Source organism: Diadema antillarum, unplaced genomic scaffold (assembly GCF_040938485.1).
Source record: "Diadema antillarum isolate AM-2024a unplaced genomic scaffold, OU_Dant_1.0 seq00000793_RagTag, whole genome shotgun sequence".
Taxonomy (NCBI): domain Eukaryota; kingdom Metazoa; phylum Echinodermata; class Echinoidea; order Diadematoida; family Diadematidae; genus Diadema; species Diadema antillarum.
The window spans coordinates 1,105,558-1,130,453 of NW_027271680.1; the positions used below are offsets into that span (position 1 = coordinate 1,105,558).

At 39.4% G+C, this 24,896-nt stretch overlaps 1 protein-coding gene across 1 annotated transcript in view; it reads left to right on the forward strand.

The window, feature by feature from the left end:
• The first annotated feature begins 483 nt into the window (after nt 1-483).
• LOC139739317 (uncharacterized) overlaps nt 484-24,896 on the forward strand; it is a 39,254-nt gene continuing 14,841 nt past the window's right edge. Inside the window, exons 1-8 of the mRNA XM_071649932.1 lie at nt 484-596; nt 15,988-16,279; nt 16,842-16,997; nt 17,928-18,023; nt 18,649-18,840; nt 20,789-20,993; nt 21,791-21,977; nt 22,420-22,613. Of these exons, the coding sequence (XP_071506033.1) occupies nt 577-596; nt 15,988-16,279; nt 16,842-16,997; nt 17,928-18,023; nt 18,649-18,840; nt 20,789-20,993; nt 21,791-21,977; nt 22,420-22,613 (1,342 nt within the window). The 5' untranslated portion in view covers nt 484-576. The remainder of the gene's footprint in view (nt 597-15,987; nt 16,280-16,841; nt 16,998-17,927; nt 18,024-18,648; nt 18,841-20,788; nt 20,994-21,790; nt 21,978-22,419; nt 22,614-24,896) is intronic.

Genomic DNA, 24,896 nt, shown 5'->3' on the forward strand with positions numbered 1-24,896 from the left:
CAAACAATCCATGTTGATAAACCTGACTTTGACATTAATTGGCACAGGTTTCTCTATTTAAGAGTGGGGGCATCAAACGGGTGAAATATAGAGAAGATTTTGAACGGGTCAGCCACACTAACTGCGTCGCGTTGCGTTTCAATTCTTGTTTGCGCTTTGTCGCTTCCATAGAAAGACGATCGCCCTTTCGCCCGCATCGCAAACATACGGCGATTGCCATAACGACGGCTTCTACCGTCCTATTGTGTGTACACGTTACCTGTGTGTGCAGGTGTGTGCATACGCGTATGTACAATATACACGGCACAAAACCCATGTGTGTGTGAGTTCAGTCGCAATTAGTGGTAGGTTTATGCGTCTGTATTGTTTATGGACGCATCCTTATCGCGATCGTCGAAGCGCAGCGAATCGTTTCGCAGATCACACGCCGTATTATAGGATGCTGCAGTATGATATCGCCATGTCCAAAACAAAGTTAATGTTCATGTTCATTGCTGATTAAACCATTTCAACTCATCCTTTTCGGCACAACGGCAAGAAGACATCGAAGACAGGAAATCAACCTGCAAAGCCAACATGTCTCACGTTGATTCCGGGTAAGTTTAACAAAATTTGTGAAGGTTTCTCCATCCAGCGGCAGCGGTGACACTACTGACAGTGTCCAGTGCACTGTTCCGAAGGTTGCACGGGACCTCACCATCACCTGTCTGGCGGGTTGGGTCTGCCTAACACCCGGGAAATTCAGTACAGATCAATTTAATGGTTAACCAAGTTAGATATTTACATCCCCAAACTCATCTTGTAACCTTCAGACTGAGGGATTTCAAACTCAACAAAATCCACCCCTAATCATTGTTAGATAGTCTAGTGATACTATGCCTAGAGCTATGTAGTGCTAGTGGGATTTGGTTTTGGGGAATGGTCGGCTTTGACTTCCCCTCCTACACTGTATTTAGCGATTTGTTAACTGTACCTCACGACCTTAACCAGACCCGGACTGTGACTTTAACCTGACTAGCAGTTCAGTCCGGGAAACCCGCTCATGAGGACCGCCCCCGCGTACGAGGATGGTCCCTCCTCATGAGGACCTCCCCCCGCCTCATTAGTCATGAGGCCCCCCGGGGAACACCTCATGAGGCCCCCCATTCACTTCTTATTCATCTCACATCTGACGTATAAATTGTCGCAACTTTGCACGGTGATTTTTTGTTACACACACATGTCCACTATCCATGATGAAAAGAAGAAAAAATCCTGTCTGTTTTTTTTTTCAAAAATCGAGTTTTAATCAACCAATGCAGAGCGCCCATCAAAACACGGGCGCCAGCGCGTTCGCACAATGCAAGACTGCCGCACCTAGCGGCCTGATCCGACTAAATATTTTCGATGCTTTTTTCTGCGGCTCTCACCTCTCCGCGCACAAATCAGCCTCGTGAAGCTGAAGTCTGACATCTTTTTACACAAATTCGTAACGAGAAAAATTAAATCAGTACTAACCTGATCTTGTCCATATATTCCAAATTACTATTCCACACTGATAGAGTAGGTGGGTAGATGACATACTCCAGTTTGTTAGCAAAATAATCACTTTGTAGGTATGACGAGTTCACTTTCTTCGTCAATTCCGCCCACGATTCCGCCGCCCGCTTACCGTTTGGGCGCTTTCTCTGGAATCATCCCGCGACGCGACGTACGTCGCATCACATCACGCATCCAGCACATACCAGTCTGGTATGTGCTGGATGCGTGATGTGATGCGACGTGCGTCGCGTCGCGGGATGATTCCAGAAAAAGCGCCCAAACGGCGGAATCGTGGGCGGAATTGACGAAGAAAGTGAACTCGTCATACCTACAAAGTGATTATTTTGCTAACATACCAGTCTGGTATGTGCTGGATGCGTGATGTGATGCGACGTACGTCGCGTCGCGGGATGATTCCAGAGAAAGCGCCCAAACGGTAAGCGGGCGGCGGAATCGTGGGCGGAATTGACGAAGAAAGTGAACTCGTCATACCTACAAAGTGATTATTTTGCTAACAAACTGGAGTATGTCATCTACCCACCTACTCTATAAGTGTGGAATAGTAATTTGGAATATATGGACAAGATCAGGTTAGTACTGATTTAATTTTTCTCGTTACGAATTTGTGTAAAAAGATGTCAGACTTCAGCTTCACGAGGCTGATTCGTGCGCGGAGAGGTGAGAGCCGCAGAAAAAAGCATCGAAAATATTTAGTCGGATCAGGCCGCTAGGTGCGGCAGTCTTGCATTGTGCGAACGCGCTGCCGCCCGTGTTTTGATGGGCGCTCTGCATCGGTTGATTAAAACTCGATTTTTGAAAAAAAAAACAGACAGGATTTTTTCTTCTTTTCATCATGGATAGTGGACATGTGTGTGTAACAAAAAATCACCGTGCAAAGTTGCGACAATTTATACGTCAGATGTGAGATGAATAAGAAGTGAATGGGGGGCCTCATGAGGCGTTCCCCGGGGGGCCTCATGAGGCGGGGGGAGGTCCTCATGAGGAGGGACCATCCTCGTACGCGGGGGCGGTCCTCATGAGCGGGTTTCCCGGACTGAGTTAGGGGGTCACCTGACTGACACATCCAACTCTATCAGGTGACAATTGACCCCCATGACCTTAACTTATACTTAAAGCTTGATGACTTGGACTGGAGCTTCACGGACGGAAACTTCACAAACCTCCTGTGAAGATCCCGTGAAATCAGGCGCATCAGGCCGATGGCGATAGTCAGTAAGTATTTTACACTGTAAAGTGGACATAACTCCCACTTTAGCTATATCTTTGCAGAGGAGGAGGAGGGAAACATGAATTTGCTATTGTATTGGCCATTTTGTGATGATGTTGATGACTATTGACATGTCTGTGCGGTGTAATTGCCATTCAAACAGCATGCCTTTTGCTGGATTTCCTGATAGTGATGAATGATGTAAGGTTACAAATAAACACCTGACTATATCATGGCTGGGGTTACACTACAAAACTCCTTGACCCTGAGTCTGAAGTTTAAGTTTTCAAAGTTTTGCCTCTAGTCTAAGCTCTACATAATGTGACAGTAAGGTAAACTAAACTTCCCAAAAATTTCTTGCGAAACTTCTTTTCATAGTGATGCACTGACTGGTGTGACTTCTCTCAAAGGGGTAGGGGTATTACTGACATTTACAATTACATTTTGTGTCCCTGTAGGCCTACATGTACACTGTAGATGTAGATCTACAGGTGTATCATATGTTTTTATTTAGAATCCTAGTCCCTCTAGAGGGATCTAGACCCTATCATTGAACACACCATCATGAATGGTGGAATTCCTCATTCCCTTTAAAGGGATTGTAAAGTATTGGTGGGGATGAGGATTGAGCTTACGACTTTTGCGAGATAGAAACGGCACAAATAGAATGTTACAGGGCAAGTCCAAGATAACGCGCGCGTTACGTATGGGACATTCAGAGACTTTTATGACCTGAAAAATAGTGTTAATGGCCTTTGATCATATTGAACTTCATCATGGTGATTGATATCTAGGAGAAGTATAATCATGTAAAAAATAGAGAAAAATGACCTTGACAATTACATTCTAGAAGAGAAAATATGTGCCGTTACGTATGGGACCAGAAAAATTTTGTTTTTTTGAAAATTTTTTTCAACCTCAAAACTCTCTGAAAGTATTTCATTCTACAACTTGTACCTCACTGTGATGAAAGTCACAACACTCAAGATTATCACAGGTAAGTTTCATGTCATTAGGCAAAAAGCTCTAATTACAGGTTCTAATTAAAGACAGACATGACGTGTTACGTATGGGACAGTTACGTATGGGACAGTTTGTCCCCCATTCATTTAGTGTGTGAAGAACCATGTTTATGGGTATTTTGCATAATTGTTGAAGTAAAATCAGTTGAAACTACTCAAATACTGATCCAGATTGTCAAGGAAACAATATTCCCCAAATATTCATCATCATAATCATATTCAATCATATCTTTATATTTCTATGACCACCCTGAGTATGCATGCCCTTTGTCCCCCATTCGTTTAGTGTGTGGAGAACCATGTTTATGGGTATTTTGCAAAATAATTTTGCAAAATACCCATAAACTAATTTTTGCATAATCATTGAAATGGAATCAGTTGAAATTATTCAAATACTACTCCAGATTGACAAGGGAACAATATTCCCCAAATATTTACCATCATAATCATATTTAATCATGACCGACCTGAGTATGTATGCCCTATTTTTATCAGGATAGTTACTACTGAAAAACTGAATAGTTTAAAGTGTTTACTTCCATTGATGAAGGGCAGTTTGCCATTTAGTTTCAATAAAAAACAACTTGACACAAGAAATATTAATTTTGATAAATAAGCAATACCTGCTGCATGGAACCCCAGTGATCGAGTAGATATATGATGTCTGTCTAGCAGTCAGGTCATTGATTCGAGTCACACCTCAGTATGTATACCCATGAATTTTGTCGTGGCTACTATTGAAAACTGAATAAGGATAATTTGTGTATCACTTGCAATAAAAAAAAAATCATTTTACTTTATTTTTTTTTTTAATACCTGGTATTTGATATATCACAACCATTTCAAATTGGATCTAAATCACATAAACTTTGAATTCCTCTAGTCTTAGGATTGTATGCTCTTTAGTAATTCATAAAATTGGTTTCCAATCATCTCATTAAATGTTGAAAACTGAATCCCCATTTCTACAAAAAACTATACCATCCCTTTAATGCTGATTTTTCATTATGTATTTTGCCATTTTCCCCTCCCCCTTTCTGAAAATTTTTCAGTCAAGTACATGTATTGTTTAAAGTGTCTATAACTCATAAAGTATCTACAATGTTGGGATGCTTTCTTCAGGATGATTGACCATTTGTGTACTGAGAGACCTTCCCAGCTAGCTACATGCATTCACATGCGATATGTATGAGGATGTCCCATGCGTAACGCATTTGTCCCATACGTAACATTATTTCAATGCCTAATAAAAAATAATTCTTTTACTGTTTTTTCTTTTTTCTATGGTATTTAATTTCTCTAAACAATAAATTAGAACTTTCCAAAAGGGCATTAAAATAACCTTAGCAATTTCAGAAAAAACCTAAAAAAATGACCTCAATTTGTTACGTATGGGACATCTCATGATAGGACACGAGCTAATTTGCATAATCATTTGCATAATCCCTAAATTTTCATACCAAGTTAAACTATTTGATGAACTTCTTATGTCCACATATTAATCAAATATCATTTGCTTTCCTCTGAATTAATATGAATTTTTATAAATGTCCCATACGTAACGCTGTGTTTCACATTTATGCAAATGAAGCCCTTGAAATTTGCATAAATTTACATGATATCATTTTTTCCTCCATGGAAATCAAAACTTCAACTCATCAGCTTCAAAATGATACCAAACATGTCAATATTGAGCAATGATAAAATTTTGCCTTCTGAGGGGACCTTATCTTGGACTTGCCCTACAGAGCATACCATTTTAAGAGATATCATTTTTGAAGTTTATTGGATGAAAATCAGTTTTGAAATTGCTGAGATATCAAAAAAACAAAGTAAAACAAAGCGATCCTATTAAAAGGCGGGTCCTACATGTACCTTTTATTGGGATCGCTTTGTTTTGGATATCTCAGCCATTTCAAAACCAATTTTCATCAAATAGATTCTAAATGTTGAATTTCTCTTATAATTTGCATGCTCTTTCATATTTCATAATAGGTTTCTTTACAGCTCAAAAAAATGTTAGAAACCTGAATGAAGCCACGTCTCAACCAAAACTATACCCTCCCTTTACAAAAGCAAAGTAACAAAAGAGATAAAATCAGTATTAAATTTTGTAAACAACAAATAAAACAGCATGTCCAAACACATGCCAAATTCAAGCTGTTACGGTACCATGGACCTACCACATGTATGCACTATGGACATACATCGCTCATTTATTAATTCAAACACCTGTTTCTGTGAAAAGCATCACTTGCGTTTTAACATTTTAAAGATCTTTCCTGCTTTGATCTCATTGTGCATCACCGACAGCCAGCTTGAAGTAAAAACAAGACGGTGCTTTGAGATTATGTAAAAACTACATATTTACATGCGCAGAAGATCTTTTTTTTCCTTAAATCAAGAAGAATGCATGTGCAGTTGTAGTATACATTGGAAGATCATCTCTCATTCAATTTCATGTGCAAAATTCACATACTTTACGAGAGAAAGCAAGTATTTTCGCAGGTTGGTTGCAATTTGTAATCTAATTTTTCCCAAGTTTGGCACATTGTTTCAGAGTAAACATGGACAGTAATGGTAGACGACATGTACAATTGTATGTCTTCCCATTAATTAAGCAATGTTACACAAGTGTCCACTTCAGTAATTACTAATTTTGTGACACAAAATTTGTCATGATTTGAGGTGTGCTGCTCCCCATCATTGTTGATTTTCTGAAGGCAGTTAAGTCTGAAAAGGCACGTCAGCGAAATAAAACCGAAATGAGGGAAACCGTTCTTTTGTCAGTGACGATGAACGATTACACAGTCGTCATCATTGTCCAAACACCTGAATGTACTCATCAAGATGCACATAATCAGGTGGCGGCGATGCAGGTCGGATCAAAGAAAGACCTTCGTTCATAGTCCATGTGTGTAGTAGGTCCATGCTGTCACAATGTTTTGAGTTTGTGTACAACATATCCATATGAAAAATGAAAACATCCTCCTATCAAGATATTAGATTACACCTTCGTCCTTTCAGTGCGTAGCGCTGGTTACGAGCTCTTTAAAAAATGCCGTGATGGGATTGTTAGTATGGGCTCAACTTGAATTGTGCAAAATTGGAAATCGATGTGTACACTGCTGTGGCATATGTCGCAAGTCTGCAGTTGTGCACTTGTATAATGTACAGTACAAATGACTGTGTTCAGGCCTACAGTATATGTTGTACAGCTATGTAAACACAGGAGAAAAATTGGTCATGCAGCTGTTTGTCATGTAGCATAGAGAGTGTTTGGTAAGACAAGCCAACATCGTCAGTAAGTCCTCAAAGACTCGAATATTGACACAAGATGTGACTGTTTGCCTCCGTTAATTCCATGCTTGAAATCTGTAGGTCATGCGCAAAGCCTATAAATGGGAATTTCAGCAGAGTAACCTGTTGAGGACGAGCCCCGAGTAAACTCGGGCAAGCGTCTATGATGGGAAATGCGTGTTGCAGCAAAATCAAACCATCCTCAACGGGTTAAGTTAAATTCCTCAATTCAATATGTAGACAAGTACAGTAACTTAGCAATTTCTATGCACAGAATGCATTACATGCATGTACATGGCCATTAACATTTCAAGTGATGATTCAACATAACTGCATACAATACTGTAAATTGCCGATTTAAACCTGATCAATGTTTTTCCATTGTCAAAAAGATACAAAATGATTTCACCTACTATAATCTCCCTTTTAGGAGCACTGAATAGTCACCGGAAAATGTTTTCAAAATATGAAACTTATCAAAATAAAGAAGATAAACAAAATTAAATACAAGACGCCCTATAGAAGGTTAAAGGTGTACACGGTACAATTTGTGTACAATGTATACCATGTGCGTACTGACATACATTGTACTTGTTGTACACCATTTTATGCTGATCTGTATACAGTACTTTTGGTGTTTAAAAAAATGATGATCGTAATGATATGATTCACATAGCACCTTTTTACAAACATACTATTGTTGAAAAAAAAACCATAGATTTTGATTAATAAACTATCTATGAGAAAAATGAAAGCATTCAGCTACAAAGTATGAAATGACAATTTTGCTGATTTTAGGCAGTACGTCCAATAATCATATCTTTAACATGGACATCAGAAAATAGCGCAGGAGTACATGTACAGCTGTAAATGTTTATCTGCATGATGATCATCAAATTAGACAAAAACATTTTCTTCCTGCATATATATCCAATATAGGTTGTACATTAAATGTGAAAGGGAAGTTTTAAAACAGCCATTTTAAATTTATATTTCCCAAGGAACTGTGTGTGTGTGTGTGTTGTAATAATGCATTAAACTACATGTTTGTACACTGCATACTGTACATGTACTTCAGTTTGTTATAGATGGGGTAAGAAGACCTTTCAAATAATATTCAATCATTTCTTTTTCTTTTTATAATATTGCACAATTCGCACGTATTGTTTTTATTTGCATGTGAGATCATTCCAACTAAAACATACTATGTACAGAAGATTATAGTTGGATAGAAAGTTTGTTTGAACTCTGAAATTTGTTTTGATAATAAGAAGTTATCTCTTGTACAAAGAAATTGACTTTTATTTTAATTGGACCACCTGCTATTGCTTTGGCGACAAATATGAAGAAAAATAAAACTGACCAAAAAAAAAAAGTGCAGCTGGTACAGGTTTGTAAAAATGCCCTTTCTAATTAATCAAAAAGTTTGTGGTATTAGCGTAGTGTTGGTTAGTCAAATCATATCAATTGCCAAGAACACAATATTCTCCAGATTCCTGACTGCAACCTATTACTTATCAAAAGCAAGTAATTTGAAGACTCCAGTCTCACTTCGTAAATCTCTTTAGAATACACATATCCTCAGATTTAAACTGCAACCTTGGTGTTTCCAAAAGTATACAGTCTACGTCATCCATGTGAACGGCTCGGCAGAATATCATACAGTGTATATTACAATCAATATATCTGTCTCTCCACCTAAAGTGAGTGTGCGGCTTGGTTCTCACGCTGATCACTGTTGGGTGCTGTGGATGATTGAGTGCTGCCATGGTGATGCATCAGAGTCGACAATACTCTCTTCTCTACCACGCGCACATCATCAATGTCAGATTAGGCTAGCCAAGTGCAATCTAGTTTATCCACACAGACCCTGTTTCCATGTTTCTGCCTGAGCTTGTTTGACTGTGTACAAAAAAGAAAAGAAAGATTAAAAAAAAAGACCTTCTGCACTGATGACTTGTGATAAAAAAGATTTTTAAAAAAATGCACTTTGTAGATAACACCAGTTTGTCAGTCTAAATTCGTTCCACAAACAATGAGTGGGTTGTGCTCATTTGCCCTTTTTTTTAATAAAAATATTAGAGTCATGGTCACTGAATCTTTGATTACATGAATACATTGTAGTGCTAGCAGATACGAATCCAGACCATAATGGACACTGTGAAGTTTGTGAAAACACAACTACACCATTTTTTTTTCTATTTGTCCGAGTAATTGGTATGCCACAATTATGATGATGCTCTTTCTCATATTTAACTTTTTTTTAATTCTTTGGTCAAAGGAGAGATTACAATTTCATGTCCCAAAATTGTACGTTAATATTTTTTTTTTCCTTTGACCAGGTACTAATGAAATGTGTAATGTCAATCAAAGGTAGCGTGATGTACAGTCTGAAATGAGACTAGTCATGACACTTGTTCAATTTCAGTCTGCTACTGAGTATATTAACCAATCAATACAGCAGGGTGAAGGTCCAATATAGCATTTATTATTCAGCCATTATTGGCAGATTACTGTGTACATTGTACATGTGAAACTGTACCAGTGTGTGCTGTACTCTGATATTGTACATATGCTGGAAATTAATCCTCTGGTATTGTTTCACTGCAATGTCCTTGACACGATCAATCAGTAATATCAAGAGAGAGCAATGCAGACCTTTTAAGAATTGTTGAATAAGTAATTGCATTCAATGTTAAAATTGCACTCTGTTGTAGTTTTATTTGAGTGGGAAAATTAATCAAATTATTTTTTAATATTATCTTTTATATTTTTTTCAACCTCATTGCAAACTTGGCATTATATCATAGGCCTATATATTTTGCAAATATATCACATTGCATTGTTAAACAGGATATGTTGACAAATTGAAATCAAAGAGATAATGCACATATTGTATATATATATTGTATACTTTTGGGAAGTAATAAAATACAGTAAAGATTTGGACTTGCATTAAAACGTTGTCATGGTAATACTACACACACCATAATTGTACTTGTGCGTTGTACCATACTGGACGCAGACATTTAACCCATTGAGGATGGACTGATTTTGTTACAACACACATTTCCCATGTAGAAACTTGCCTGAGTAAACTCGGGACTTGTCCTCAACTGGTTTAAAAGATGCCAAAAAGTAGGAGCAGTTTCTACAATTGATACAAATGACAAACATGTACTGTGAACAACAGAGTACTGCTTTGGCGGACCTGTGACAGCAACTGATGTTCATTATACATGTATATCAGGAGAGTTCAATGAATTATACAAGCTGTACACTTTACTGGAACCCAGGAAGGACTTGCTATTGAAAAGTGTGTGCTTTGAGAATGAGAGGCCAGTGTAAAAAGCCATAACAATGGGATCCATTTGTAATGCCATCCATGGTCCAGCCTCTCTGTCTCTAAGCCTATTGTAAGGCTCTTTTAATCCCTCCTCCACTAGGCTGTGATTCAAACAGGATCAGGTGGAATAAAGAAAGGTTCCTTTTCATGGATAGGATTATGTACAGTGTACATCCTGATGAAACTAAAAAAACCCAACAAAACAAAACAAAACATGACAATACCTCTTCTTCGCCTATGGGGGAGGGGAGACTAGAATCTCCTAAATGAATTAGATCATCAAAATTTATAAAGGGCAATCCTGTTGATAAGTTAACTATGAATCAAAATGCATGTTGATAGCAGATACAGTACAATATGTGTGCTGTATTAACATGTGTTGACTGTTTTATCGCTTTGGCTAGTATCGGTAGTAACTGAGTTCTGCAGCGTTGTCAGTTATGGCTATGTACACAATTGCACCTTATAATATTTACATGCTGATGAATTTAATTGCTATGGTACATTGTAGTTGTCAAATATGAAATTACTATCATTCATGAAATCTCTAGTGGAGAACATACTATCATCATCTATTTAAAAGGTAGTATTTCTCTACAAAGTGAAGACAAACAGGAACTGTACTAAAAATACCCTCGGAGTATAAGTACGTGAAATTGCATTTTATGTATACAGTGAAATATTCTTAAATCAGTTGTCAGTGCACATCTACAGCATTTATAAACATTTTATACAGTATGAATGAGTGAAATATGGACAGACTTCGAATGACATCTACAGGTTTTTATACTTAATAGTGCATCAATAGACCTTGGGTATGATGGTGGATAAAGCTGCCTACAGCTATAGTTGTAGATACAACCTAGCATACTGGTGTGATCATTCAATTCTAGTTCCCTCATCTACCCATCCAGATAAAAAGCAAAAAAAAAAAAGAAAAAGAAAAGAAAACAAGCCCAACCACAAAACACAACAACAAAAAAACAAACAAAACAAAACAAAATAAAAAAACTCATATGAGAAGGCCTAAAGTGTATGATAACAGAATGCTCTCTTCCGACACAGACTAATTATTTTTTTTCCCTCTTCCTCCTGGTTATGTGTATGCATATTTCATGGTGCATGAATTATAGCCAAGATATTATCCATCTGTTTGATGACTATAAGGCCAAGTAAAAAAAGATAGTAGTTTCTCGTCCGGGTTTTTTGAGCAAGGCGATGAGGGAGGTCCTTACTATTTGATATCTTACTATTTTTTCGAGGATTGTCAAAATGAAAGTAATATGTGTTTCTCGTCCGGTAATTCTGAGAAAAGTAACGAGAAAGGGCTTTACTATTTTCTATATCCAATTTATGAAATGAAATATCACTCTGGTACATGTAGCTGTGTTATGAGAGACCTGCAGGTCCCAAGTGTATTTCTTGCCTGCACTCTGTGCATTTTCAAACAAATAGATTATGTACCATACTTGAAATGAAACTTCATGCATGCAGAAATACATTTTTCCTTGACATCTGTAGTGGAAAGAAAAAGCAAATTTTGCTTTTTCTTTCCACTACACAGATGTCAAGGAAAAATGACCATCTTAATACTGGTATTTAGTGTTGTAATGGCATTTCTGATACCAGTGTACTTGCAATTCTGATGTATTGTGCTATTTAGAAACAGGTATAAAACATGTCTTTCAACAAAGAATGTACGACTGAAATAAATTCCATGATATTCAAAACACTGCTTTATTCATCATTGGTGTTTGTGACTTTTTGTGTCCACACAGCTGGTATGTATCTGCATTTCTTCACAGTACAATTGTAACACATTTAACTGGAAACTGTTGTACAATTGCAGATGGATGTCAAAATGATACTGATATGGCATTATAGCATTAAACATTTAAAGATGTTTCTTCATGTTCTAAAAAGACATTTGAAAATCACTCATCATTTGGATGATGAATGATTGTATACCACACTATACAGATGATACGACTCACGGCCGTGTCCGTGAATTTACATCATAAAGAAAAGTATCCCGCAGAAAAACGAGACAAACCAGAATCCGTGGAAAAGTTATTGATTTTGTAGATACACCCATTTGATAATTCTACATTTGCTGGAAAAGCGCACTCATTTTCTCTTCAAAATATATAGAACAATAAATCGCCGTCAGCGATGCAACGTTACAGAGCAGAGTGTACGGGCTTCTACACATTCGAATGTGTTCATGCGTGCGTGCAGACAGCTGACAGACCAGGGGATGGTACCGGTGACCTATCCTCTGGACAGCTACAGACACGCACACTTTGCCAATACGGTGTGGCACGGCCACTCCACCGGCACCGTACCTTCCGACACTGCACACACATGCACATAGTCACAATGACATGAAAATGTATACAAACTCGATACAATCCTCACAAGCATTTGTACAGTACAATTCATCCGCTTGAAATATGAGAAACGGGGAAAAATACGAACAATGCGCGAAATATGCGTGGAATATCAGCGATTGATCGCAAAAAAAATGTTGCCGCTATCGCGTTCACGACGTACCGAGTGCGCTGTACATCGATCACAGCTAGCCCAGGCCCGCGCCCGCGCCCATCCAACTACAGTTCGACTGCTTTGTGGGTCATTCCTTCTTGCCGAGCTCGCAGTGTGAAGTGCATGCGTTATACATACCAGAAGCTACAGCTGTACTATAACAGCTAAGTAGAGGACGCAAGGCGTAATTAGAGATGAGACATCACGATTGGTAGGTGAATTGTCGATTTTCTTTTCGGCGGCCGAAAAAATAGTAAATATCAAAAAAGTCGATGCGGCAGCTGAAAATCGATGCGGGCGGGGAGCGGGCTGGGACGAGAATTATGAATTTCTTGGTATTTCAGCGCCATTTTGAAAATAGTAAATAGTAAAAAAATCGATGCGGCGGCCAAAATCGATGCGCGCGAGGACGAGAAACTGGTTTCTTTTTTTACTTGGCCTAAAATGATAGTAAAGATGTATACAGTATGTACATGGTGAATCAGTGAGTCACATGTTACTGCTCTATACCCGGTCAGAAATAGAGTGTATAGGTCTAGAATTTTACATGCATGATGCAATTTGAAATGGCAACTCGATTTTTTTTTTTTTTTTCAAACGAGAGTCTCTAAATGGACTCCCATCTGGATAAAAGCTCCTCGCATGTTGTACTCGGTTTGCTCATTAATCCTTGGAGAAATGCATGTAGCAATTCTTGAAGAATATTGTGTCTGTAATTATATAGTGTAGGCTGGAGGCGAGTGTTCTTATTACAATATCTTCCATTGCTATTTACATCACACAAATATATCCCTAGTTATGAAACATCAATTCTGAATGAGAAGAGAAGATATCATGAAGAGATGAAAGCAGACACAGGGAGGGGATGGATACTTGTTGGACGATCAAGCGCTGTTTTGTTTGGTGCCGTACGTTACATGAAATATAGGGATTCCTCTCCGGTTGCTGCGCATGATGGCCAGCCAGTTCAGCTTCTTGTCCACTCTAATTGGCTGTAAAGCCTGTCACTCAATAAATGAGGGCAACCGTGTAATGTCTGCATCTTTAAGTAGCACACACACACACACACACACATGATACAGACAGATGCACACACACACACAGGCACACACAATCTCTCACACACATACACACACTACACACCTACAGACACACCGTCAGTCAAGTTTCTCCATCCGGCTCCATCCTCTCTTCCTCTTCCTCTGTAAACCTTCAATGTGCCAGCTGAGTGCCATAAATCTGCCTCGCAAATCTCAGCTCTACACCGTCTTCTGAAGGCATCCTCTCTCCTCCTCCTCCTCCGAGCATGCTGTGATGTAAGTCCGGACGCGGATGCTGGAATGCACTGCATTTCTACTGGGAGCAGCTCTTGTACTGGATGCTGATGCTCTCTCTTTCCTCATACAGTGCTGACAAAGAACACAGCGGAATGTCTTCCTTCTTACGTGACATTGCTTGCCTTGTCTTCTCTGTTTTGTGTGTAAGCCCTCTACATGATGTGCATCTTCTTTACATCTTGAGTGCTGTGTATGTTTATTTGATGATTTGAATCATGGTGTAGACAGCAGGAGACATGGTTAATGATACTCCATTCATGAGATACAGAAATGTTTTGTGAAGAAGCGGAATTTACAAGAAACTGAATTCTTGCTGTGTAAGGGATGCAACATCTTGATGGCACAAATGTGTATAATTCAGCGATGGACATCAGCTGCTCTAACAGACTAATCGTTTATTTGCAGTCTCCAAGCCAATTGCTTCTTAATGGAGTTGGGATGGATGGCATCCGATGTCCTGAGTGTGCTAATGACCGACTCATGTCATTCTTTGATCCTCTGTGTTCCTTTGACAAATTGATGGGCGGTTCTTGACTTGGATGAGAGCCTGATTGCCACACATTTTAGTGTGAGAAAGCTATTAGCATGCAATGATCATTATTTTTTAATGTAAATGGACTGTACCTGATACTTCCAGTTAAATATTTGTGAACACCGGCCCTGAATTTAGTGAAGTGAGCATTATGTTCACCTGATTGCAAGGAGTCCTGTTTCCCTGTATGTGGGTCTTCCATTGGTAGCAATAATGTTGCCCCCACTGAGCCATGCAACTAGCCACCGCAGTCCGTACAACCCTCCAGCCTGCGACACAGTGTGCCCCACCTGTCTGTCAAGGTATCACGCCGACAGTCACATTCTGAGAAAAGGAGTCTTGGATGGCCAATTCCCAAGGCGCAGAGCAGGTAGCAGTAAAGCGGAAAATCGTCGATGCGTCAGGGCATTGAGACGTGAGGCGGCGTGGAATGATCGCTTCCACGTCTCAACAAAGATGACGACTACCCTGAGGTTGGGTCCTTTTTTAGTGAGAGTGTTCCTTACTCTTTGCATGTATTTGTACATCGCTGAACAATATTTTTTTTAAATCAATGTGACATAGTTACGGGCATGTACATGCAGTTCATATGATTTCCTATGACATTTCATTATTGATTGATCCTATACTGAGGAATTTTATTTGCGAGATGTGAACAAGTAGGCCTATATCTAAGTTAGAAATGGATTTGAAACTACTGGTGATAAATGAAACTCTGTTTTAGCATCCAGTCAAGCAACACTCAGGGTGTATCCTAGAAACTTCACAGAGCTGCATTACACTTCATGGAACACAGAACTTTCACTCTTCTTCACTTGGTCTAGTTTCATTATGAAAACAAAGAAAAAAAAATGGAATTTCCAGGATTTCAAAGTCATTCCCAGGGAAGATATCATGTACCAGGTATTGTGCAATATCATTGGCAATTATTGTATTTATGTACTTTAATCCACTTTGATTACAGTGTAGGTATCCAATAATGGCTTGGTCCTTGTATGGGTATTTTGATAGACATGCATAGGGCATATTTTTGGTTTTGATATTGCTCTGTGCACCCAACAATTTTTCAATTCGTGTTGAGTGATATGTAATATGTTTAACTGTGAATTACAATTTTCAAGTTTTTTGTCATTCCATTTTTTAATTCTCTCGTCTAGCCCATTGGCCACCTATACCAGCCTCCAGGACAAGCACCTGGTTGGCTACTTCAACAACACCCGCATGAAGCGACACCTGCGTCGGGCGGGGCTGGTCACCCGCAACGGGGAGCTGGTGACAGAATCCACCTACCGGCTGAACATGGCCAGGCGGGAGCACCAGCGCCATGTGCGGGACCTGATGGCCCAGGCCATCGTGCACAAGACCCTGGACTTGGAGCGACACCGGCAGGCCGACATCAAACGCAAGCTGGAGGAGATTGCCAAGGTGGAGCTGGTCCGGCGTGTCAGGGTGAGTTGGAGGACATCCGTGTCTGCACGGTCCCAATGTTTGCAGTTCTGTGCTATTCACTATCAAACAGAGACCAACGGGTTTGCTGGTATCAAGGTCTATATAGTGTCAAACATTTGGCATCACTTAACCAAATTAGGATTTTTTTTTTTTTTTTTTTGAAAAGAGACAAGTTAACTCAGTGATCCGATTCTGTGACTTGTATACTCTGGTAATCAGAGCATTACAATGTGACCGTGCATCACAAAACCAACAAAAAATTGCCTACCCTGATACTATGCGAGGACTCCAAATAGGTGAAATGAGTCAACCTATTCAATCTTGAGTTTTCAAGTTTTGAGTTTTCAATATTTTCTGAAAGAGCTATTGTTCTTCTACATTATTCTGTATGAAATAAATGGGACAATTGTAGTTTTTCTAGAACACATTTTTGTAGAATAGTGTGATTAGGCGTGTCTTTATAGAGACCCCCTTTTTTCGTAAAAACCCTTTACACACTCTTTACACCATATAAGTGCGGGTGCTTGTCCTGATTTATGTGATTGCATTCTACCCATCCCAGATGGACCGAGCGAGGAAAGGGGACGAAGACATTACCCCCTTCTTGAAGCCCCGGGGGCGGCCCAAATCAGCCTACGCTCACCAGTCCACCAGACCTCAGCCTCCCTCTGGCACCAGACCCTCCACAGCCCCTGCAAGGCACCGACCAAAGAGGGCGGTAAGCACTAAAACACTTCTCTCTTTCTCTATTCGATGCTGTTATTTTCACAGCAAATGACATGGGTTTCCACAGGCCACCCAAAGAAAAAACTTTGTACCATTAGGAGTACCGTAATAATTCTTAAACAGACAACATACATTGTAATGGATGTGAAAGATGGTATACCAATCAGCAAGCAATCAATGTATCGTTTTTGTGCAATGTTTTCAAATTTTGCTATTTAAAAAGTACATAAGTATGTATTTCATTTTGCATATCTAGAGCTACATGTATGCTTGTAATTGTACGTGCAGACTGTAATGAATGTTGGCCAAATATACAGAGTGTAACTTTGTTTATTGGATGCATCATTAACCTGTTAAGACTAGTACCAAGTACCTACTCGTGCAGTTGTCTATGGGAAATGTGTGTTTGGATAGCGAAATCAGCTTGTCCTCGCCGGGTTTAATGCAGCAAGTGTTTTATAATTTACAGACGATCATGAGATTTCACACACCTTTATTTAAAGAGCATATTGTCGTCCTCTGAAAGAAATTACTACTTTGAACTGTAGGGATTCAAACCAGTCTAAGAGTGTCCTGTCGGTGTCTATTGATAAGATTTAGTACATGTAGCAGTTTTATAATCAGAAATTCAAAGTCTGTGTTCTTCATCTCTATCAATCTTTATTTTGAAATCTTCATAGGAGTCTTGTGAAGTGCTATCAATATCTTTATGTATCATTCAATAGTAGATTGAACAAACTTGTCATCTTTTTTTATTGCCATGTATAGATGAAAGTTGTGTTATGCATATGAATACACTGGCACCAGCTATGATCCAAAATGTATTAAAAATCAATTGTTTATGCTTTGTTTGATCTGATTATTCACACCCGTTATTGTATTTCTTTATTATTATCATTTTTTAAATTTTATTTTTTGGTAGGGTGTGGTGTACGTTGACCAGGATGGCTTTCCGGTTCATCGGGAGACACCTAGGTCAGATACTAGTGAGGAGGTGGACTCTCCCGCCCTCAGAGAGGTGAGATAATAGTAATGTCAATGATGATGACGATGATGATGATGACAACGACGATGATGATGATGATGGTAATGATGTTGATGATGATAGGAATAAAATGTACTTACAGGAAATGGAAAATATTACATCATACTTGTTTTTCATTTCTCAGAAGTGTCAGACCTTGTTTGCCCATAATGCAAAGTACAACCTCAAAGACACTAGGTATGTTCCCACTTGGGATTATTGTGAAAAAACAAGGAGAGTTTGGATGAATCTACTCCATTCCAAATACAGTGGACTCCCGTTATAACAAAGTTCTCGGGACCGGCAGTTTTCTTTTGTTATATCGGAATTTCGTTATAACCGAACAAATAAGCAATAGAAATACATAGAGCGGATGACATTGCAGCCCAAATTTTTACTTTGTTATAACCGGAATTTCGTTATTTTAACCATGTTCGTTATAACGGGAGTGCACTGTATGTGTTTAAAGTTGATATTAAAAGAAGAACTAAAATGTCAAATATTTTTGTTAATAATTCTATAAATTTTTCTTTCATACAGCAGTGTATATTAATATGAAAGCTTCATTAACATCATTCAATCTAATACTTTGTCCTTGGTTTCATCAATTCTGTTCCAGTTGGATCCCAAAATTCTCAACAAGATTTCCCTGAACCTGAGGCCGGAGGAGAAAGAGGGTCTGTCTCCTTACTCGCCAGACATCACCCCACGACCTCCCCCATCAAGGGCCAAAGGTCAAAGGTCACCCCGCAACAGGACTGGTGGAGTGGTGTCAAAGTCAGGCAGGGGTTACAAGCCAAAGTCAAACAAGGTATGGATCCCTTAATGCTCTTTCGTATCTATCAAAAAAGTTGTTGGCTTACTTTCTCCATTACGTCAATAGAAAGGTTATCCTTACAAATGTATTTTTCATACGATTCATATAATTTATCTATATCATTCATTTATTGCAAAAAGTGCAGAATGGTATAGGTATTGTAGTTATTACTGGAACATTTGGTACCAAACGCGCCATGAACAACAACGTATGTGTGCGCACAACTTTAAGTGGTACATGATGTCAGTATGCTTACACCACATGTACAAGTGCCAGTAATACCTATGTAAAACACAGTATGTTTTTTTTTTCTGCATTCATTGCTTCGACATACAGTGTTGGCATTGATGCAATTTTGATACAATCTTTAATATCAACCACACACACACATGTGCACACACACTCACACATACACAGTCATAACGATGAGGAAGAACATGTATGTATTTTCGAAAAGAGTTAAGGAGCAACCTGTCAGTTTAGAAGATTTTCCTGTGTTAATCATAACCGTCAAAATCTTAAAAGTCCTGAACTGCTTTTGATTGATAGAATTGGGTCACATGTAATCCATTGCAGGTACTCTCACAAAATTGTGATGTATACAATAGCTATTCTATACAGTGATTTTGATCCTGAAATGCAAATGATTAACAAAAAACACTTCAAGTATAAAACTCCTTGAGTGCACTGCTTTGTTGTCCTCAATGGAAAGACTGGATGACACCATCCTCTCCCAAGAGATTTCTGGAACAAGTGATGCTGTAAATGTCAAACATTTCAAAAGCAGTGTCTGAGGAGAATAAAATTGCCGTCATCCACTCGAAGATGGTTAATATTTTACATCTTAAATGATATGGGGTGAAGCTGTTGAAGTTCCCCTAATTGTAAAATGTATTTCCAACTTTTTTTTTTCATATTTCTGTTTGTCTCATATATTTGGGAGCCTTGCGTGACATTTAACAAGATTACATTTCTCTTTGTACAATCTCTTATCTGTCCCACCTATAGTAGCTCCATTTATTTATCTGCTCCTATTTTTTTTTCTCATCTCCCTTTCTGTGATGTCATGTTTCTACTGTATTGTGGGGTCCTTGAAACTGTCTTTTCTTGCTAAAGTTTATGCACAGTTCAAAGCTCAGCAATATCTGCATTTTTGTTTCTGTTCCCTTGTGCTTCTTTGTCTTATGTGTAGCGTTAATAATCAATCATGCCCTAAACACTACAGCAGCACGTGGGCCGCGAAGCTCTCCCAAAGAAAAGATGAAAAGAAATATTCATATTTGATGTAATTGGGCCTCAAAAAATGTACTAGTATACTGTAAATATAAGAGCAAAAGTAGACCACAGGTTAAAGGTTGAGAAGCATGGCAGTAGAGTACGTGTCTTTTTCTTGCTTTGTCTCTGTTTTAATATTTTGATTGATTGTAATGTTCTCTATCATTAAACCTCTGTTATTCTGTTGCCAATGATTCCACTTTGTCTGTACTGCTTTTGTAAATATCATCTACATTTATGTATTTTAAGTTTCATGTGGTATCCCCATGCATGAAATAATGGTAATTACACTGTAAAACCTGCCATAACAGCAACCTGTCTATAGTGGCCACCTGTCTATAGTGGCCACCTGCTGTATACAATGTAGGCCACTAAAAAACAATACCCCTTGAGAGAAAAGCCATGTTAAAGATCCTGTCCCTAGGGACCACCCGTCTATATTACAGCCGTTTTTTTTTTTTTCATCTCCTTTGGGTGGCTGCTACAGAAAGGTTTGACTGTATTATGCAAATCTGTCCCTCCTTTCTGTTCTGTTATCCCTATTTTTTTTTCTGCACCTATCACCTAATTATGATCAAATGTATAACTCTTTGTTCCCTTCCCCATCCCATCCCATCCCCTCCCCCTCCCACCCCTTCCCCACCCCCTCCCTGCTTGTCTAATTCAGGGCTCACTGGCCCTCCACCGCAAGGAGCCAGCCTACCCCCACGCCACCCAACTGCAGACCATGTGTGATGTCACAGTGCGTTACCGTGGCACCGGCCTCAAGATTGAGTACGAGCGTGACGACAAGAGGGATGAGGTTCAGGTCTACCAGCAGCACTGTGGAGGAGAGAACCTCATGGTCTTCTCTGGCTTTGCAGAAAAAGGAAGTGAGTCAGTTAAAGAGAAAAACAAAAACAAACAAAATTAACAATCATTTGAACATAAATTGCACTGAAATCCAACAAATTGTAAAACCAGAAATTCTCATGTGCATCTTAATCTTGTGAATTTCGTGAGAGATAACAGTTGCAAAATTAAAATGCATGAGAAAGTTCTGGTCGACACTGTAATGCGTTGGATGTATGTAGCAATTGGCGAAAAATTCATGCGGCAAAAAAGGCCGTCTGTTCCAACTTGCAAAAATTTTATGCCATGAATATATCTTGCTTTACAGTGTAATAAATTGATTATTGCAATTCAGATGAGTAAATCAAACCTACAAGATGAACATGTGTGTTTGTCCTTTGTGGATGAAATCCTTTTTTATGTGTATTCTGTTTTTATTAGTCATCATGTGGGTGTGACTCTGTACCGTACCACACATATCACAGCCGGCAAGAAATACAAGTGTAACCTGTACCAGTGCATTTGGTTTTAAAGCTTTGAAATTTACAATATCATTCTATGGACACCCTACAATTTCTTGGCAGTGTAGTGGTTAAATTGTTAATCATTCTCTATAATGGCAATATATCTGTGGGTATGATTAAGCAACATTGTCTAAAATTAAGAAGGAATATATTTAACACTTGTGAGTTGCAAGGAAACACAAAAAATGTTGAACTTCCTTGCAGTGTGCATGTCAATCGCAGTAATGTTTACAAGGTGTAGTGAGACCACAGATACAAGCATAGCACCAGCTGCTGCATGTAGACATTGATTTCTCTCTTCATTTTTCTAATAGACGACCTCATCTTCGTGTCGAGGCGTCACCGTGGTTACCCGTTTAGCGTGACTTTCTTCGTCAACCGCGTCCAAGTGCTGCGGCTCAGCGCTTGCTGCGAGTACAAGTACACTCCGGGCGCATTGCTTGGAGGGTCAAAAGGTCACTTCAAGTTCATTGGTGTCCATGGAGCATCCCCATGCTATAGGTAAGGATAACAAACTATTGTTGTTGTATGTTGTAAAGTGTGTGAAGCAAGCAGGCTACCAGTGTGTGTGATTCATACGTGTCAATGGAAAGAGTTGAGCCTTAATCAATTGAAGGATTACATTAAAGGAGCGCTTTATTAGTATCATTGCGGTGTAAAGATAAAACAGTCTATCTAGGCAAGTAGTTATAGAGAATTCTTGCCAGTGAAAACCCAAGATGATGAATGCCTGTTTAAAGTACTGGAGTGATGAGAAATGGTTGATGTGTATGATCTGAATGGATTAATCCAGATATGAACATATTTGGTAATCTGATCAGTGTTGAATCTCTGTTTTTCTTTTAGACTTGCATCTCAACCTTTTCTTGAAGAGCAATGTACCAGAACCTTTAAATAGTCTTTACTGTATTACTGTATTAATACATTCTTCTTTCTCCAAAAGGTGTCTTGTGGAGGCGGAGCTTGCACGGAGAGAGAGGCAGCGCTACAAGGACGTCCAGACAGACGTTGTGGTCCCTCCTCCTGAACCTGTCCCCGAGTTCGCCGGGATGTCCACCCAGACCGAGCCGGGGGAAGAGGAGAGCGAGAAGAAGGAAGAGTCGACGCAGAAGGATGAGGAGGAGGAGGAGGAGGAAGGTGAGGAGAGTGGGAGTGGTGGAGGGATGACTAACAAGGATGGAGGGAGGAGGAAGGGTTCAGACCACTCCAGTGGGGATAAGGGTAGCTATGGCAACAGCTTTGAGAGTCTCTCCAGTTCTGAGGAGGAGGAGGCTAATGGTCCATCCTCTCTGAATGATAGAGGTGATGGTGTTGCTGTCACTGGTAATTCTGAAACAAAAGCGAAAGAGAGGAGTAAATCGAAAAAATCTGGTCAAAAGTCTCATACGGTTGTTAATTCAAGGGGAGATCATGGTGGCAAGAAGGACGTAAGTAATAGTCGGGTCAAGCAGAATCATACCGCGGTGAAGTCTTCAAAGGAGATGCAGTACAAAGGCATCATTAGGCAGAATAGGAAACCCGTGAGAAACAGAGGCAATGGGCAGGACGTTGATGCAGGTAGAGCAAGAAAGAACCGTGCAAGTCGTGGCGGGAATCACAGAAAGAGGGCACGGGATACGAAGAGATCCGACGGTGAGGATGATGATGATGCGCGCCGGGGCGTGGCTGGAAGGAGGAAAGAGGGGGCCTTGATGAGAGGGAGAGAGGATGGTAGAGTGGGAGAAGGAGGTGGAAGAGTAGAGAGAGGAGAAGGCGAGGGACGGGAAGACAAAGAGACGTGGCGGGAGACTGATAAGGGGGAAGGTCAGGTAGATGTGGGATCATCTTCAGTAAACATGGCAAAGCAGGAGGGTCCAAAGGGTGAAGGGGATGATGGGGACCAAAAGGGGGATGATGTGGACCAAAAGGGGGATGATGGGGACCAAAAGGGGGAGAAGGAAGGGAGTGGCGCCCCCAGTGTTACCCCGGAAGAAACCCAAGCAAGGGATCTTTCCTTAGAAGGGCTGACGATAGAGGAGACTGAAAAGAATCTCGGTTCATAGGGTCGAACATCAACCAAGCTTTGGAAGATGACAGACCTTTCTTGATTTCGAATTTTTGGGAATGACAAGCAAGCACAATCTTCCTTCCTTGATTAATCTTGTCAAACGAACAAATGATAATAATCTCAACAAATGAACAATTGAGCAAGTGAACAAAATGAAAAATTGCAGCATATTTTCATTGCCATTTATTTCGTATACAGTGCCCTGCTTCCATTTATTAACAGCTGTTTTGGGGGACTTGTTTTATTTCTTTCCAGTTGAAATCATTAACTGTATCTGAAAAAAAAATAATGTAAGTCTATACATTCATTCCATCTCAGTGATTTGGAGATCAAACTGCCTTGAATTTTGCAAAAATAACCATTGTGCTTTTCATTTTTTTTTTTTCCATAGCATTTTTATGGTGGGTGTGTTGTGGATGTCAAATCAAAATGAGAATGTGAATTCTTATGTAAGTGCCAAAGGAGCATGAACAAGTTGTATTGTGTTTGGGGTTAACTGAAATTTTGCATTCTTGTAAATAGTTTTGGTGAAACTTTAAGGTGCTTTGTGAAGTAGAGGTGTTGTCAAGCTTATGTGCAAAGACCAATGAATAGTGGAACCAAAAAAACTATGGACAGGACAAACAACATGGCGTACATCATGCTCCGAAGTGAATCAGATTCGATGGTTTTTGTGTGCAGGTGGTCACTAAAACATGTTTGCAAACGTAATAACCTTGAATAGGGTCTTGCTTCACTTCTGCTTCAGTGGGAATGACTCAAAGTGCCCCTTTGAATCACCAAATATCATCCATCACATCATAATGCATGCCACAAAGAGTGAGCAATTTCATACTCTTCTCACCATTTGCACTCTTATCACCACACTCTACAATTGTAGCTGTCTGTCACACAAGTGTATGTTCTGTGTTCTGCCTTGTTCTTGCAAACCTTGTGCATGTTTATCTTCCTCATCCTCCTTGTTTGGTTGTGTACAGTGTGCATGGCGTAGCTGTTCAATCAAGATTGTATCCTAACATGGCATGTGCTGAAATCTTGGATGAAATGTTACTGCTTGAAGTGGTGTGGTAGAAATTGCTATCATGCATGGCTGGCTGCTATTAAACAGAAAAGCCCTTCGATTAAGTTTAGGCACAGTTTGGTCCAAATTTTGTTGAGACATCCTTTTGATGCTAATAAATAGAGAAGAAATAAAGAACATTTACAGGATATTGGAAGTCTTATGTTGTATACATGTATGTAGATGCCAAATCAGACTGCATCCCAGAGCAAATTAGGATGCTGTTTTGCATTCCTGCAGATCAAAATTGAGGTCCAATTCATATTGTGTTTTAATAGTGCATATGTACATTGTACTATGTATACAGGCACCA